Source organism: Mustela nivalis, assembly GCF_964662115.1.
Source record: "Mustela nivalis genome assembly, chromosome: 4".
Classification (NCBI taxonomy): domain Eukaryota; kingdom Metazoa; phylum Chordata; class Mammalia; order Carnivora; family Mustelidae; genus Mustela; species Mustela nivalis.
Window position 1 is genome coordinate 63,782,191 of NC_139023.1, and position 17,858 is coordinate 63,800,048.

The window sequence follows — 17,858 nt, forward strand, 5'->3', positions numbered from 1 at the left end:
GACTCTTTCCTTCTGAAGTGGCTGATCTGCCATTACCCCATGCTGCCTGCTTTTCCTCTCTGATATTGTAGTTTTCATTTGTAGATGTTTGATTTTCAATCTTCTATATTTTCTGTTCATCACATATATGGCTTTTTGTCCTAGTAACTGCTTCAGAGTCCTTTCTGCTAATCTGACATTTGTATCAATTCTTAGTTGGTTTCAGTGAGTTTATTTTTCTCTTAATTTCTGCTTCTGCTTTGCATGTCTGCTAATTTTTTATTAGGTACCAACCATTGTAAATTTTACTTTTTTTAAAAAAGATTTTACTTGCTTGAGAGAGCATGAATGAGGAGAGGAGTAGAGGGTGAAGAAGAAAGAGGGGGAAAAATCTCCAGTAGACGCCATGCCAAGCTTGGAGCCCAATGTGGGGCTCCATCCCATGACCCTGAGATCGGGACCTGAGCCAAATCCAAGAGGCAGACGCTAAACCAACTGAGCCATCCCGGCGCCTCTAAATTTTACTTTGTTAGGGTATTTTTTGTGTTCCTATAAACTTCATGAGGTTTGTTCTGGGACCATAGTGAATTTAGAAATAGTTTGGTCCTTTCAGGTCTTTCTTTTTAGGATGTGTTAGGCATATACACTGTTTTCTGTCTAGGGCTAGTTGCTTCCCCTTTTAAAACTAGGAGCCTTCCGAGTACCCAGTGTCCCTGAACTTAGGTTTTCTGGTCTGGCTGGTGGGAAACGGAGCTGTTCCTGGACATGCTGAGCATCAAGTCCTGTTTCCTCCCAGGCTTCGTGATGACCCTTTCTGTGCTCAGGGAGTTTCCTCCCGTGCATGCCCTGATTAAATGATGAGTTCTTGAGGCTGCCCTCTGCTGAGCTCTGGTGCTGTGTGCTTTGAGCTCAGGCTGCTGTTCGTCTTTGACCCAGCTGCTTCCGCTGTTGCTTCATCTGCCCTCAGTCTTGGTTGATCTTCACTAAATGAGTACCAGCTTGTCAGCTTGCTTTAGGAGATGTCCCCAGAATTCAGTGTATTGTTTAATTGACAATCTGTATGGCATCCCAAGATTCAAACGTATTAAAGAATTAATGAAAAATGTTTTAATTTTGAGAGTCAGCTGGAAAATTTCAGCAGGTGAAAATTATAGAAAAACATTTGCTTTATCTATTTTCCATAATTCATACTTTTTAAAGTATTTATTTATTTATTTATTTATTTGACAGAGAGAGAGAGGGAGAATGAGAGTGTATACACAAGCAGGGGGCAGTGGCAGGCAAGGGAGAGGAAGAAACAGGCTCCTGGCTGAGTAGGGAGCCTGATGTGGGGCTCAGTCCTGCGGACCCTGAGATCATGACCCAAGCTGAAGGCAGATACTTCACTGACTGAGCCACCCAGGCACCTGTGTTTTCCATAACTCAGAAAAGACAGTACGGTGGAGAAAATTTTAAAAAATAGTATATACACTAATGCCAACTTAATGTAATAACTTAAGTCATATGGTAGATATAAACATTTTTTCTTTATATTTAATGTAGATAAAACTTACTGTGTAGTTATCATGAAATGCAAGAAATGAAGTCTTAAATCTGGTGAAGAGTCTTTCAGACTTAATGTTTTATTAACAATTCTTTAAAGTCACTGGTTTTTGTTTTTTGTTTTTTTTTTTAAGATTTATTTGTCAGAGAGAGAGAACGAGCGAACGTGCGCATAAGAGCACAGTACACGCAGTGGGAGAAGCAGGATCCCCACAGAGCAAGCAGCCTGATGTGGGACTTGATCCCAGGACGGGGGGTCATGACCTGAGCTGAAGGCAGACGCTTGCTTAACCAACTGAACCACCCAGGCACCCCTAAAATCATTTTTTTAAGAAAAGATTATATTTTTTAGAGAGGGAGTGCATGAGTGGGGTGGGTGGCAGAGGGAGAGGGAAGGGGTCTCAACCAGACTCCCTGCTGAGCAGGGAGGGAGCCTGACAAAGGACTGAATCTCATGACCTTGAGACCATGACTGGAGCCTAAATCAGGTGTTGGATGCTTAATGGACTGAGCCACCCAAGTGCCCCTGAAAGTCACTTGGTAGCCCTCCTATTGTCTGCTAAAATTCATGCACAGTCTCAGCTGATGAGATTTCCTGTCACTGTGGTAGTTTCCATCTTCTCCTGGCATGAGTGATTTAACAAGGCTGTTAGATTAGTTTGACACACGAAAGTAGGTTAACTTAAGGGAAAAAGCTATTAAGAGCATGACATCCTTCACGCAAGTAGGCAGACCGTCAGCCGAGGTATAGTAGAATAAAGCAGGTCTAACCATCCAGCTCGACATGGCTTTGAGCCAAATCTGTGGTTTACCTTAACTTTTATGAAGTAAGTAGTGAGCAGCCATGCAAATCTTTTATCCGTATGAGATGATTGACCACGATTATGAGACCTTCAAGTTAAAGGACTACTTTTTAACGATTGTTTAAATGGAATTACTATGCAGCTGCTTGTGTCTGTGAACACTCAAAAATGAACTAGTGATTTGTTACCATGCAAATTCTTTCGGTATTATGGATGAACAAAATTTTGTTAGCTCAGTCTCTTGAGATAGCAAAATAAGCGTTGGTATGATGGAGCACAAGCACAACAATGTAGATTTTGGAGTTTTTCTTTTGAATGATATTAAGCTTAAAATTTTGAGATGTCACATATTTTAAAAAGTTAAACATTATAATAAAAAAGAAATCCATGTTCTAAGATACCAAATTTCAAAAAACAGTTCATTTGGGGTTTTTTCCCCCAAAAGATTTGTAATTTATATCTTTATATAATGCGTACCTTTTTCTCTCTCTCTCTCATTTTTGTAGGTTCTGCCGGAGACTTCCATTTGGCCTCATGTGAAAGTAGAGTAGAAAATCACATCTACATGTGTATTGCTATCAGAATGTTGATTCATTGGTCATGCCTGAAGAGGGAAATTCTGTCCTAATGGCTGACTGCCAGCGAAAATAGATGCTTATCCTAGATGTCAAGCATCTCTCCTTTTTACTGGAGTGAAAATCCCCTCCAGATACCAACAGAACATCAACTGCAGAAAATGCTTCACATTTTAAGGATGTCAGCAACCTAAATTCATGCGCCCTGTCTGCACAGTAGCTGTGGATGGTTTACCATCTGAAAGCTCCTCAAGCTCTTATCCAGGCCCCGTATCTGTTTCTGAAATGTCTCTGCTTCATGCTCTGGGCCCAGTGCAGACCTGGCTGGGGCAGGAGCTGGAGAAATGTGGCATCGATGCCATGATTTATACCCGCTATGTCCTCAGTCTTCTGCTGCATGACAGCTACGATTACGACCTGCAGGAACAGGTACTTCCCCCTTGTGCTTTGGGACAACTCCCGGTTGTGTCTGCATGTTTGACTTTCTCTTCCTGGAGTGCTTTTATGCTGCAGGGCAGGCTTGTCAGTGTGCCGGCCACACACTCCTGTCCTGTCAGGGGCTTAAGGGAGTGGTCCCAGCTTAGTCCAGCTGCTTGCTCTGGGGGGAGACCTCCTCCATGTGGACCGCACCCTCGCTCAGCTCTGGTTGTGGGCAGGGCAGATTTGGGGACCTGCCTTGGAGGAGCGCTGCTCTCTGCTGGTTAGGCGTCTCATATGGGACCACTGGGCCTGGTGACCCTTGTGTCTGTGATCCTTAACATGCTAGGGGTGAGTATTTCCTTTTCATGTTAAATTGCTGGTTAACCAAAGTGTGTGTTATAAACCAGTGGACTTAGAAAGCTGAGTAAAGCACGTAACAGTCAGTGTAAGTCATTGTAGGTCACCCGTGAGTTGGCCATTACGCATTTTATCTGATGGCGGGGCCAAGTGGAAAGTGAGAAAGTAAGCAAATCCAGGTTCTTGAGAAAAAAGAAGAAAAACCAGTACTAGTACCACCCTCTGAGAGTTGCTTCTGAAAGTGAGGTCTGCCCAGAGGACAGCACAGTTGTCACTGGTGACCACAGGGGCTCTGGGTGGCTTCTGTGTGCAGAGTTCACGTGAAACCAAGTGCTTTGTGGCTGTTTTTGTTGTTTGTGTTTTAAACCATTGTTGCTAATGCTGAAAGCAGGAATAAAGTTCCACTGACAGAACAAGTGGCTTCACTCTTCCAAACCACAGAAAAGCCTCCAAGTACTATAAATCCACCGTTTCCGCACTGTGTTTAGCGTTCATCATGCATCAGCTGTATGGAGTGTGTCCTCTTCTGCTGGTGCTCCTTACCCATCCTAGCTGGACGCAGCAGTGTGTTCCCTGCTTACGGTATGCTTACTGCCTTGGCTGCTGAGAATAAGGTTCGCGTTTTCGGGGGGTTGAGTTCTAACCCAGTAATCAGAAAACATGTCATGTTGGTAGTCACTATTTTGTGTAATTTCCTTACTAAGGCTCTACTATTTCCTGTCATCTTCCCAGTAAATGTAACACTTAGGACTGTGTATTAACAATATCCACCTGGAATATTTTATCACCACCAGTAAGTTTATTAGCACAAAGTATTGACATACTGCATGCTGTAGGGCATTGAGAAGGGAACGAAACCGGGCCTATCGAAACACGGGCCTATTGTGTGGGTTATAGTTGACACCTCTCTGATAAGACGTGTTCGCGATTCCTCTGGTTCCTTTCTTAGGAGAGCCTGAGGGTCAGGGGCAAGGCAGCTCTCTGTGCCCACCTTGATCCTCCTTCCAGAGTGCTGCTTTGTCTTTAGGGAGCAGGATAGATAAAGGTTAGCGAAAACACATTGTGTCTGGAGTTGCAAGGAGAATCCAAAGGGAAATAAAGGCTCCTAACATACTCTTGCCCTCAACCCAGTGCTGAGTCCCGTGCGGATGGGGAAGGTCAAATTGAAAATAATACTTGTTTTAGTAAGGGGTGGCCTAGGAGGTCAGTTAGCCCTGGTGATCCTTTCCCATGACTCTGGGGGAGGATGGGCTCACTGTATCACCAGAAAGAGAGTTTAGGCTCAAAGCCGAGGCCAGTCTCTGAACCTTGCCCACCTTCCGTGGTTCAGATGCCGGCCAGTTGTAGTTCTTGATCCCTGGGTCAGAGTGTGGTAGCCTCGCTCCTCATGTGGAGGTCTAGAAGACTCTCCTTTGGGGGTCTGTTTCCTTGAGAGTTTCGCCCCTTCTGTTCATGAATGAGTCTAATCTTGACTTGCATGTGACTAGTTTTAGGGCTATTGGTGCTGCTACGAGCCTTATTTGCCACATATAATCCCTCATTTTTCCTAATCTTGGTTAAAACAACCCTACAAAGAGCTCCTGAGTCCTAAGAAACAGATTATGCACAGGACTTTGGTCTCTGCTGCCCCTGCCCCAGATGATAGGATAGGAGAAAGGCCGACCCACAATGGTCCTGTGAGGTGGGATGCCCGGCAGAGTTGCACAGGGTCATAATTGCAGCGGTGGCATTGCTGGTTCCTGGGTGGCCCTGGAGAGAAGCACCTCTGACGGGTGGACACTGGGGATGCGCCACAGTTATTTTTTGTTCTTGTTTTGTTTTTAAGATTTTATTGATTTATTCGATAGAAAGAGGGAGAGAGAGCATAAGTGGGGGGATCGGCAGACAGAGGGGGAAGCAGACTCCCCACTGAGCAGGGAGCCTGATATGGGGCTTGATCCCAGGTCCCTGGGACCATAACCTGAGCTGAAGGCATGCGCTTCACCGACTGAGCCCCCCCAGGTACCCCCACAGCCACTTTGTTTCCACACATTCTTCTTTCTCTTTCTCCTTCCTTCCTTTCTCCTTTGGCTCACGATTACCATGCTCTGGTAAGGGCACTCGCAGCCCCTTAGGAGCTCGCTCCTTGTCACTTTCAGATGTAGGTAGGAACTTCAATTCTAACCTGTCCTGTGGGGCGAGGTCCCTGCTGCTGCGCCTTGTGAGGCCTCTGCTTGCTCCCCCACATGACTGCGTCGTCTGCTTCCAGATTCAGTGTTTCTGCTGGAGAGCTCGTCTTCGCAGCTGTTAGAAAGTATTGTCTTTCCCAGGGATTTTTAAGGTCTTTGAGCACAGAAATCAGATTTTCATCTTCTTCTTCTTTTTTTTTTTTTTAAGATTTTATTTATTTATTTGTCAGGGATAGAGGGAGAGGGAGCGAGCGAGCATAGGCAGACAGAGAGGCAGGCAGAGGCAGAGGGAGAAGCAGGCTCCCTGCCAAGCAAGGAGCTCGATGTGGGACTCGATCCCAGGACACTGGGATCGTGACCTGAGCCGAAGGCAGCTGCCTAACCAACTGAGCCACCCAGGCGTCCCATTCTTCTTCTTTTTTTCAAGATTTTATTTATTTGGGAGAGAGAGAAAGAGGGAGAGGGAGAAAACGCACAAGCAAGGAGTTGGGGGAAGGCAGAGGGAGAAGCAGACTCCCCCACGGAGCAGAGTACCCAACGTGGGATGATCCCTGGACCCTGAGATTGTGACCTGAGCCTAAGGTGGATGCCTCACCGATGGAGCCCCCCAGGCGCCCCCAGATACTCATCTTCTTAAACGTTTTTGACTTCTGGTGAAAGAATTCCAAACATCAGGGTGACAAAGCAGGACAAGGAACTCTTGTGTACTCTACTCAGTTACCTGTTGCCCATATTTTCCTGCTTTTGCTTTATTTTTCTCATTTTGATACTCACCCTAAATAAATCAGCATATGTTTCTTAAGACTGGACTTTCTCTTAGATAGCCGCAATAGAAAATTCAGGAAAATTAACACCAGTACGTTAGTATATAACATAAGTCCTTGTTCCCATTTTATCTGTTGTCCCAGTAATTTCCTGCCTCACAGTGTTCCCCTAGTTCAGGATCCAGTTGAAGACCACACACGGACTTCACTGGTTGCTGGTCTTGACTCCTTTAATCTGGAATAGTTCCGTGTCTTTCTTTGGGGCTCACAGCTTTGACATTTGTGAAGATAGCAGGCCAGCTGTTTTGCAGCCTTTCCTTTAACCTTGGGTTTGCCTGATGCTCACTCCCATTTGTGCTGATGGCAGTGAGGTTTCATGAGCCTGGGGTTCCCTTTTTTCCCCTGCGCCACAGTGGACGCAAACATCGTTCTGCTTCGTGGTGGCAGTGCTGGCTTTGGTGACGTCTGCCAGATCTCCAGTGTGAAGCTGACCACTCTTCTCTGTGTAACCATCTGGTGGCCGGGGCGGGAGACTGGCACTTGGGCTGTGCCTGGGTGATTCTGCCAGAATCACTTGTACCTGGTGATTTTTCTAGCTCCTTGGTCCCCTCTGCATTCACTAGCTGGCCTTCCTGGACGAGGGGACCGCTGGCCCCGTCACGCAGAGAGCGCCGCAGCAGGCCCAGGGCAGCGCCAGCCGTGTGCCCTGGGGACTGTGGTAGCCATCACTCCATAGTTTGCAGATGAGTAGTAGTATGTTCCTCTTGTGTGGACACGGACGTTCAGAGGAGTTCTGGTGATCTTCCTGAGGCCACACAGTACTGAGTCAGAGTATAGACTCGTGCCTGCCAGACCCAGATCACGTGCCCACTTTTATGTCTGGGAGTGTTTTGTTTTTATTTGTTTTCATGTATAACAGATAATTATTGAACATTTCCTCATAAAGGCAAGCTTTAGAAACCACGTGGAATTGGTTTAATTTTTTTCTAACGTGCTCATGATTTGTAGAGGTGGGGGAAAATCCATTTGTATTAGTTCACATTTGAATTAGGAGTTGAGTCCCTGCAAAGTAAAAGTGAGAGCCATGGGAGTGTGCACTACCAGGAAACTCAGAGCATGAGGTCTCTGAGTGTTAAACTGGATTTAAGTTAAGTTATTTCAAAATACACACAGACACACAGGTTTTAAGTATAAGCAAGTTTCACGCCCAGTGCACAGCCCGGTACAGGCTTGAAGCCATGACCCTTAGATCAGGACCTGAGCTGAAATCCATCCAGAGTTGGACATCTAGCTGACTGAGCCACTCACCTGCCCCTCAGAAATACCGGATAGTCTTACTCAAAATTGGCTAAAAGGGAAGCTTACAGTAAAAACTGTAATTTAAAGGGAGTGGGAGTTTCCTTTTCTTGCCTCAAGGTTATGCTGGGTTGATGGTCAATGGCAAGTTCCCCATAATCTTTCGTGAGTAGGAAGAGTTATTTTAGGAAGATAGGACTGCCTTTCACTACCTCATTTCTTAGAACTCCACATCTTCTGAATTTTCTTTTACAATTAGTAAATTAAAACTATCATCCAAGAGTTCTCTGAAACATTTTTCGTGTCTGTAATATTAATGTTCTCAGCATCATGAAATCTGTATCAGGAGCGTGTGATGACCATAGAGAGCCCAGCTGACTTGTGCTCACACAGAAGTGGTGGTCCAGACAAGCATATACGCCCCGTGAGCAGTGAGCCAGCCGCAAGGTGGTACTCACCCTTCCAGCAGGCTTCCTCACCATTGGCGCACGGGAGGGACTTAGACATGGTGGTGAAGCCACTTGCCTAGCATCACAAAGCCAGTCAGTTGGGAGCATTTATTTATTTATTTATTTTTTAAATTTTTTTTTTTTAAAGATTTTATTTATTTATTTGACAGAGAGAATTCACAAGTAGATGGAGAGGCAGGCAGAGAGAGAGAGGGAAGCAGGCTCCCCGCTGAGCAGAGAGCCCGATGCGGGACTCGATCCCAGGACCCTGAGATCATGACCTGAGCCGAAGGCAGCAGCTTAACCCACTGAGCCACCCAGGCGCCCAGTTGGGAGCATTTATTGATTAAAAACTTGAAATGTCCAGGAATGCCTGGCTGGCTCAGTGAGCCTGCAATTCTTTTTTTTTTTTTTTTTTAAGATTTTATTTATTTATTTAACACAGCGAGATCACGGGTAGGCAGTGAAGCAGGCAGAGAAAGAAGGGGAAGCAGGCTTCTCGCTGAGCTGAAAGCCCAATGTGGGGCTCGATTCCAGGATCCCGAGGTTATGACCTGAGCCGAAGGCAGAGGCTTAACCCACTGAGCCACCCAGGTGCCCCGAGCCTGCAATTCTTGATCTCAGGGTTGTAGGTTTGAACCCCATGTTAGATGTAAGGTCACTTAAAATCTTTTTAAATAAATAAATAAATAAATACAAACTTGGAATGTCCAGAGACTAGGGTTGGCCCCAGTGGCAGCTTGACTCAGAGCCTTCCATAGAATCTGTGCCCCCCACCCCCAGCTGTGAATCTTGCCTTATCTATTGCCTTTATTCTGAGCTACATCCCTGCCCCCCCCCCCAACTCCCCTCTCCACTGCAAAACCAGACTCCCTCTTCCTGGTAGGGCAGTTGGGTCATGGCACGACTCCTGACCCAGTTACTGGGATGAGGAGACTTTGGCTGAGCTATAAGCACCTGGAGCCATGGGAACTAAGAATTGGAGAAGGTCATGCCCCACAGGTAGTCTGGGGTGATTAGGGTGCTGAGCTGGAAAAACACAGTCTTCCGGGCACCTGGGTGGCACAGTGAGTTAAGTGTGCAGCTCTTGATTTTAGCTCAGATCTTGACTTTGGGGTCCTGAGTTCAAGCTCCACACTGGGCTCTGTGCTGGGTGTGGAGCCTACTTAAAAAGAAAGGAAGAAAGAAAGTAGTCCTCTCGAGTACCTGCATACAAATGCTCGTAGGTTTGGGGAGCACGCACTGGTGGTACTGCATTCTGACATTTGTGTTTCAGACAAATCAACTCTTTGCCATGTTATCCACTCTTCATGAGTTTGTTCTCCTTGTTTCTTTGAGGGGTTTTACCTTGCATGCCTCCTCCAAGACTGTCCTCCCGTGGTCATCCCTCCGTCTCTGTGGTTGCTTCAGGCGTTCTTAGGATGTTAGACTTTTTGTAGGTTCTAGATCGGGAACAACCAGGGATTCTGTGCAGAAATATAAGAGGGTTTTTTTCCTTACGCTTTTTATTGAGGCCTACGGTCTGTACTGACCAGGATAGTAATGGGTGAATGGTCATGAAGTTCCCATCTACGGAATGACACGCAGACAGACAGCACATTACCATGAACACAGAAGCTCCTGGGTGCCCTGCAGCCTCCCTACATACCGTGTGTCCAGAGGAGAAGTTGGCCATGTGGCCTGTTCTCCACTCCCTCTGGGCTACTGGCCCCTGCCTCACTGATGAGTTCTGTCCAGGCCTGAGAAGTTGCCCCCAGCTCCCCTGGTTTCTCCGTCTCTTAAAGGGACACCTTTTTCTCTGCCTCTTGCCCTGTGCCTATTACAGGTACATTTCTCAGAGGAGAAAACAGGCTCAGGTGTCCGGCTCAGATGAACTGCCCTTGCCTAGGATGGTCCCCTCACCTGTTATCAAGGCCTGGATGTTTCAGCACAGGTGTTCATGTTGCTTTGGATTTGTATTTTATCTGGCTTTTCTGGTTAGTCTGGGAAGGGGAGTTGGTCTGCTGCCACTTACCTTTCTTTATTTCTCTCTTTTTTTTTTTTTTTTCTTTTACTTTAGAGTTGTTTTGATTCACAGTAAATTGAGAAGAAGAGATTTCCTACATACCCCCTGCCACACACATGCAGAGCCTCCCCCGTTATCAACACCCCAACCCAAGCAGTGCCTTTGTTAGTGAACCCACATTGGTACATAATCGCCTGAAGTCCGTAACTTACTTTAAGATTCACTCTCTGTGTTGAACAGTCTCAGGATTTGGACAGATGCAGAGTGAATGACATGTATCCATCATCACAGTAGCCTGCAGGCTAGTTTCCCTACCCCAAACATCCCCCGTGCTCCACCTGTTCATCTCTCTCTCCCCCAAGCCCTGGCAACCAGTGGGCTCTTTACTGCCTCCGCAGTTTCACCCTTTCCAGAATGTCAGGGAATTGGGATCATACAGTATGTGGCCTTTTCAGACTGGCTTCCATCACCACTAGGTGAATATGCATTTAAGTTTCTGCATGTTTCAGAATCTCCTTTTAATATTCCATGGTAGGAAAATGTATAATATTCCACAGTAGGAAAATGACACTTTTTACATATCCAGCTGTCAGTGGATGCTTGGGTTTCTTCCATGTCATAGCTATTGTGAATGACACTGCCATGAATGGGAAACAGTATCTTTGAGATCCTGCTTTCAATTTGGTGGGGGTGGGGGGGTGGGGGTTACATACTCAGAAGTGGAATTGCTGGGCCATAGGGTAATTCTGTTTAAAAAAATTTTTAAGGATTTTATTTGAGTGAGAGAGTGCATGAACAGGGTAGGGGCAGAGGGAAAGGGTGAAGCCGACTCTTCTGCTGAACAGGGAGCCCTACTTGAGGTCATGACCTGAGCTGAAGGCAGACACTTAACTGACTGAGCCAGCCAGTCACTCCTCTATTTTAAATTTTTTGGGGAACTTCAAGCAGCTACACCATTCTACATTCCCACCAATTTCTCTGCAAAGTCACTCACACCTTTGTTTTTTGGTGTTTTGATAGTAGCCATCCTGATGGGTATGAGGTGGTATCTCGCTGTGGTTTGATTCGTATTCTCCCTGATGATCAGTGATGTTTGAACATCTTTCTTGTGTGCGCACTGGCCTTCTGCATGTCTTCTGTGGAAGACCGTCTGTTCATGTCATTTGCCCATTTTTGAATCGGGCTGTTTCTTGCTATTGTTGAATGTTGGGAGTTCTCCATGTGTTTTAGTGTTTACCCCCCCATCAGAGACATGGCTGGATATATTTTCTCCCATCCTGTGGGCTGTTATTTTCAATCTGTGGAGAGAGCGTCTTTGATGTACAGAATTCAAAATTTTTCATGAAGTTCAGTTTGTTTATTTTTTCTTTTGTTGCCGGTGCCTTTGGTGTTCTAAGAGATCACTGTCAAAACTAAGTCCTGAAGCTTTACCCTGTGTTTCTTCCCAGAGTTTATAGATTTAGCTCTTACATATAGGTCTTTTGTCCACTTCTGGTTAAATTTTTGTATATGGTGTGAGGTACGGATCCAGTATCATTCTTTTGCAGGTGGATTTCCAGTCTTCTCAGCACCATTTGTTGAAAAGACTGTCCTTTTCCCATTGAATGGTTGTGCCACCTTTGTTGAAAATCATTTGACACATGTACAAGAGTATGTTTCTGGTCTCTCTGTCCTATTTCTTTGGTCTAGTGCCTGTCTTTTTGTGAGTACCACACTGTTTTGATTAGTGTAGCTTTGTTGCAGTTTCTTTTAAATCTCCTAATTGAGTTGTATCTTCTAGCTCAGAGTCCATCATTGTAGAAATGTAGCTGCATTATCACATTATTTGTGTTCCCAGAGGTTAAATAAGAATATCCCAGGACTGATTGCTAAGTGGGACTGATGACTTCTACATTGGGCACAGCTTATTTATTCCTGGAACTGCTTGTGACCTGCTCTTGAGCACATCTCCACCTGGGGAAGCTAGCATCTGCAGTGTTCCCCTGGAAGATTGTTGTCTTCTTAAACGATAACTACCACAAAACTGGATCTGTCCTGGGTTGCTCGTCTGTCTCACCCATATGCTGTATTTCAGCATACATGTACTCAGCAGACCCTGATTAGGTCAGCCTTAACACATAGGGAGTATGACAATACAGTCAGAGTGGGGTTAGCACTGTGGGTGGGCCCACAAGTTCCTGTCCACAGACTCCCTAAGATACTATAATAAAAATGTGTTTTTTGGGAACTATGGGGGTAGAATCTTCAAATGAAATAGAGGAAAGGTTTTGAATATAAATAATTGCATTTTTATTACTTTTTAATGAATAATTGCATTTTTTAAATGCACATGTCTGCTTTTTTATTCAGCAGGTGGTGATGTGATGTGCTAGACACTATGATGGGTGCCAGGAATCCAGGGCTGACTAGGGATAGTCCTCCAGAGACAGCCGCTAGTTTTTGGATCTGTGAAACACTGGCTGTGCAGAACTAGGGACACTGGATGGGGGACGGTGGCAGTGGGAGTGACAGAGGAGAGATCTTTGAGCAGTTGAAGGAAGAAGGAAGAGAGAGTGCATGCGAGGTCACAGAAATAGGAAGGGCCTGTGCTGGGAGGCCGCAGAAGAGTGGGGTGGGCATGGGGAATGGGACTGGGCAGGTGGGCAGATCCATTCTGATGAACTGGTGTGCTGTGGGGGAGAGTTGCACGTGCGCCCCCCCCCCCCCCCATTGCTGGAGACGGCCGGCACTGCAGGATGGCGTGTGTGCTGCTGGATAGACTGGTTGGGGTGCTGAGTGCAGGGAGGCCAGTGAGGAATTGTTTCTATTGACTGAGGACCTAGCTGGAATTAACCTGAAGTTATGCTTATTTTTTAGAGGCAAGTCTCCATTCTTTTGAGCAAAAAGAAGAGGATTTATTACTTAGGCCCTTCCTCAAATTCTAGCTATATCTTCTATTCATAAGCAACCAAAAATTTAGCCTAAGTTGGCTTGCGAGGGGGAAAAGTCTCCTATAACTGAATTTCCAGAAGTAGGGCTGGCCCGAGCTTGGTTTGTTCAGAGCTTTCCCGGTGTCATTAGAGCTGCCCTGCCTCCCTATGGCAGCTTGCTGTTCCCGCCAGCTCCCAGGGACATGGAGGGCGCATGAAAGTGAGCATAGGTCTGGCATCCGAGGATGTGTTCACCTTTTCTTTTGTTTTTGCTCATTTTCAAGTGTCCACATCTCATTGGTCACATGCTGGTATGAGCCAATCTTTATGGCCAAAGGAATGAAACACGCGGATTTGTATTAAGCTAGTTAGAGCCTGAAGATGGGGGTGGCACCAGTCCCATTCAGATACTTCACGGTTTGGGTTTTTCAGGGTGCTGTTAACAGGAAGGTGTGGGAGTTAGGGGTGGGTGCCGAGCAGCCAGCAGCAGACGTCATCACCCCAGCTGTATTTCAGAATGGCGTGTTCTTTTTCTTCCTCCAGTTCCTAGTGTTTCCGTTTTGACAGAAGGCAGCCAGAGAAAGTCAATCAAAACCCTTGCCTTATGTCACCTCACAGTAGCGTCTGGAAAAGTACTTGGTAATAGATTTCCAAGCCGAGAATGTTCTTTAGCCGTATCTTCTTTTGGTACTTGGTAATGTTTTCTGTCTTTAAGATTACAACTTCGAGAAATCATCCTTGATTTTACTGAGTTTATCAAGGAGATGTTTGGCACACAGTCAATATTTTATGTTTGTGCCTAAGTAGATCTGTAATGAGTATAGCATTGGGGACTAAAAATAATAACCTAGAAATATCTTGAAGTGTCTTTTTATACTGTGTTCTTTTAAAAGCTGATTATTAGCTCGGTGCTATTGTTTAAGAAGTCGTAATATATTCACACAGTACAGGAAGCCGGAAAAAGGAGGGAGCTCTTGGATATAGTAAGTGGAAGAGCCAGAAGGCTTGGTGCATCTGCTGCGTTGCTTGTTCACATAGCTTTTTCTACATGCTTGATGATGTTTCTGTGACGTCACCCTAAAATTACAAGGCAAAACAGCACATTATCTGCAAAATGTCTAAAGCCATCCTCACTTCTAACATTGTTTGATGCACAAATAATGGCAAGCTGCTTTGTGCATTTTCATTCTGTCAAAAGGGAAAACAAGAAGCAAGCTCCCCACTCTGGCCCGGCTCAGTAGTGGGACGTTGTGTAGGGTCACACTGTAGTGCAGCTGTGCTTTCCCACTGGCCATGGTGCACAGGGACCGTCTGTATCTTCACATCTGTGTCACTGTTCAGCTGAGAAGCTTCTACCAAACTTTGACTTGGGGGCGACTGGTCTGCACTACAGGGACATGTGGAAAGGCAAATAGGAAGAGAAGAATCTAACAGATTTCATAAATATCTTCTAGTCGATTAACATGTTTAGTTAAACACATGCCTGCGGTTCATATCAGTATTTGGCAGTATCTGTGTGAAAAGACATTTTCAAAGACAAAATACACCAAGTCTTATTATAGATCAGCATTAGCAAGGGCGGCTGGGAAAGGAGAAGAAAAGACCACCAGCTTGGAAGTGATGGTTCACAGGTACCACAATCTTGTATAGAGAAAACCTTAAGGAATGGAATTAAGAAAAGTCCATTTATAGCAGTATTAAAAAGGATGAAATGCTTTGGAATAAATCTAACAGAAGAAGTGCAAGACTTGCACACTGAAAGCGTCACTCAGAGAAATGAAGAAAGACCTCGTATATGGAAGGACCATGTTCACTACCAGAAGACTCCATGTCGGTAAGACAGCGGTGTCCCACACATTGACCCACATACAGTGCGGCCCCGCCAAAGTCCCCACCGCCTGTGTTGCCGAGATTTTGGCAAGCTGATCCTAAAATCCATATAGACCTCTAAAGAGATTCAGAGTAGCCAGTGAAATCTTGAAGAACAAAGTTGGAGGACTCACACGTCTCAGTTTCAAAACTTGCACAAGGCTCTGGTAACCACAGCCACTTGGTCCTGGTGTATGTATGGCTGTAGGAAATGAAACTGAGTGTTCAGAAACGAACCTGTGTATTTATGGTCTAACAAGACCACATGAGGGGAAAGAATGGTCTTTTCAATGAAAGCTGCCGAGATAGCAGAGTAGCTGCCTGTAAAGGAAGTTGGACTCCTACTTCATAACCACTTGCAAGTATTAACTCCACCTGGTTTCGAGTCATCAGTGAAAGGAGCTGAACTATAAAGCTCTTGGAAGAAAACATAGGTGTGAATTGTCACAACTTGGAGGAGGCAGTGATTTCTCAGGACACCAAAAGCAAGCAGCCTAAGACCCTAGTGGATGAGACTTTATCACAATGAGAAACTTCTGTGCCCCAATGGACATCATCAAGAAAGTGAAGAAAAAAAAATATAGAATTGGAGAAAATGTTCCCAAATCCTGTATTTAGTGGGAGATTTGTGTTCAGAATATATTCTTTTAAAACGGCCTGTTGGTGTATCTTTCCTGGACAGAAGACAGCGAGACCATGAGAGCGCGCCCCATGTTGTTAGTCATTAGTCATTTGGGACATAAAGACCACAATGAGACACCACTTCGTGCTTGCCAAGACGGCTAAGGTAAAAATCCAGGGAATGGCGAGTGTCAGGATGTGGGGGAGGCAGAACCCTGAGATGCTGCTGGTGTGATGGTGAATGAGAGCTGCTTTGAAAATCATCTGTCGGTTCTTCAAAGAGTTGAACACACAGATGCCACGTGACCACTGTTCTACTCCGGGGTCTCCAGTTGGGAGAATGAAAACTATATGTCCGTACGAAAACCTATATGTGAATGTTGAGAATAGCGAGGTAAAAGGGTCCAAATGTTCGTTAACGCGTTCATGGAGGAAACGCGGTGGAGTATTCCTCCGTCAGAAAAGGGAGTGGAGGGCGCCTGGGTGGCCCAGTGGGTTAAGCCGCTGCCTTCGGCTCGGGTCATGATCTCAGGGTCCTGGGATCGAGTCCCTTATCGGGCTCTCTGCTCAGCAGGGAGCCTGCTTCCTCCTCTCTCTCTCTCTGCCTGCCTCTCTGCCTACTTGTGGTCTCTCTCTGTCAAATAAATAAATAAAATCTGTAAAAAAAAAAAAAAAAAAGAAAGAAAGAAAAGGGAGTGGAGCCCTGGTATGTGCCACAGCCTGTCCGAAGGATGAGCCTTCAAAACCTTGCCCCGAGGGGAAGAAGCCAGATGCAGAAAAGGTGGTCGATCATATCACTCCATTTATATGAAATTTCCAGAATAGTCAGATGCATAGAGACAGCAGGCCAGGAGTTCCCAGTGACTCAGGAGAGAGCAGAGTAGTGATGGGAAGGGAATGCTAATGGTATAGGGTTTCCTTTGGGGGCGAGAAATAGGTTTTTTAAAAATTTTTATTTATTTACACACACACACACACACACGTATATATATTTAAGATTTTAAGATTTTATTTATTTATTTGACAGAGACAGCGAGAGAGGGAGCACAAGCAGGGGGAGTAGGAGAGGGAAAAGCAGGCTTCCCATGGAGCAGGAAGCCCGATGCAGGGCTCGATCCCAGGACCCTGGGATGATGACCTGAGCCAAAGGCAGCCACTTAACAACTGAGCCACCCAGGTGCACCTACTTATTTATATTTTTAAAATATTTTATTTGCTTGTCAGAGATTGAGAGAACACTAGTTTGGGAGAGGGGCAGGCAGAGGGAAAAGCCGGGCCAACCAGGCTAAGAAAAAGAATGTGCCCCTTTTAACCTTCCTGAATGTGTTCTGCAGACCTCTTTATAGCAGCAACAGCCATTCTCAGGTGTTGGCCTTTGAGTTTGTATTTCATACCAGACTGGGCACCTCTGGCAGGCAGGGCCTCTGCTGTGTTCATACTTATGATCGCTAGTGCCCCAGAGCAAACACCGAAGTCACTGCCGGATGAACGGGGGAGTCCACATTTATGGGTAGACCTAGGATGCCAGGTAGGAAATGTGAAGCCCATGCCAGATAACCTATCCTAGGTGAAGAGTGGCAGACACTCTTCCAAGTTTCTCCGTTTTTGACTTAGTAAATTTTCTATTAAAACAATATCACAACTTTTTTTATTTAAAAGATTTTACTTATTTGAAAGAGCAAGAGATGGGGCGCCTGGGTGGCTCAGTGGGTTAAGCCGCTGCCTTCGGCTCAGGTCATGATCCCAGGGTCCTGGGATCGAGCCCCGCATCGGGCTCTCTGCTCGGCCGGGAGCCTGCTTCTTTCTCTCTCTCTCTGCCTGCCTCTCTGCCTGCTTCTGATCTCTCTCTGTCAAATAAATAAATAAAATCTTTAAAAAAAAAAAAAAAAAGAGCAAGAGCAAGTTAGAGATCACAAGCAGGAGGTAGTACCAGAGGGAGAGGGAAGAGCAGGCTCTCCACGAGCAGGGAGCTAGCCCGATGTGGGGCTTGATCCCAGGACTTGGGGATCATGACCTGAGCCAAAGGCAGACCCTTCATGACTGAGCCACCCAGGTGCCCCAACAACTTTTGACTATTAAACAGTATGACCTAATTATAAGA

At 45.7% G+C, this 17,858-nt stretch overlaps 1 protein-coding gene across 4 annotated transcripts in view; it reads left to right on the forward strand.

Annotated features, from left to right (window-relative positions):
- KIAA0232 overlaps nt 1-17,858 on the forward strand; it is an 85,745-nt gene that overhangs the window by 30,806 nt on the left and 37,081 nt on the right. For all 4 annotated transcript variants that reach the window (XM_082727490.1, XM_082727489.1, XM_082727492.1 and 1 more), the window contains exon 2: nt 2,831-3,328. In XM_082727490.1, the coding sequence (XP_082583616.1) occupies nt 3,098-3,328 (231 nt within the window). In that variant the 5' untranslated portion in view covers nt 2,831-3,097. The remainder of the gene's footprint in view (nt 1-2,830; nt 3,329-17,858) is intronic.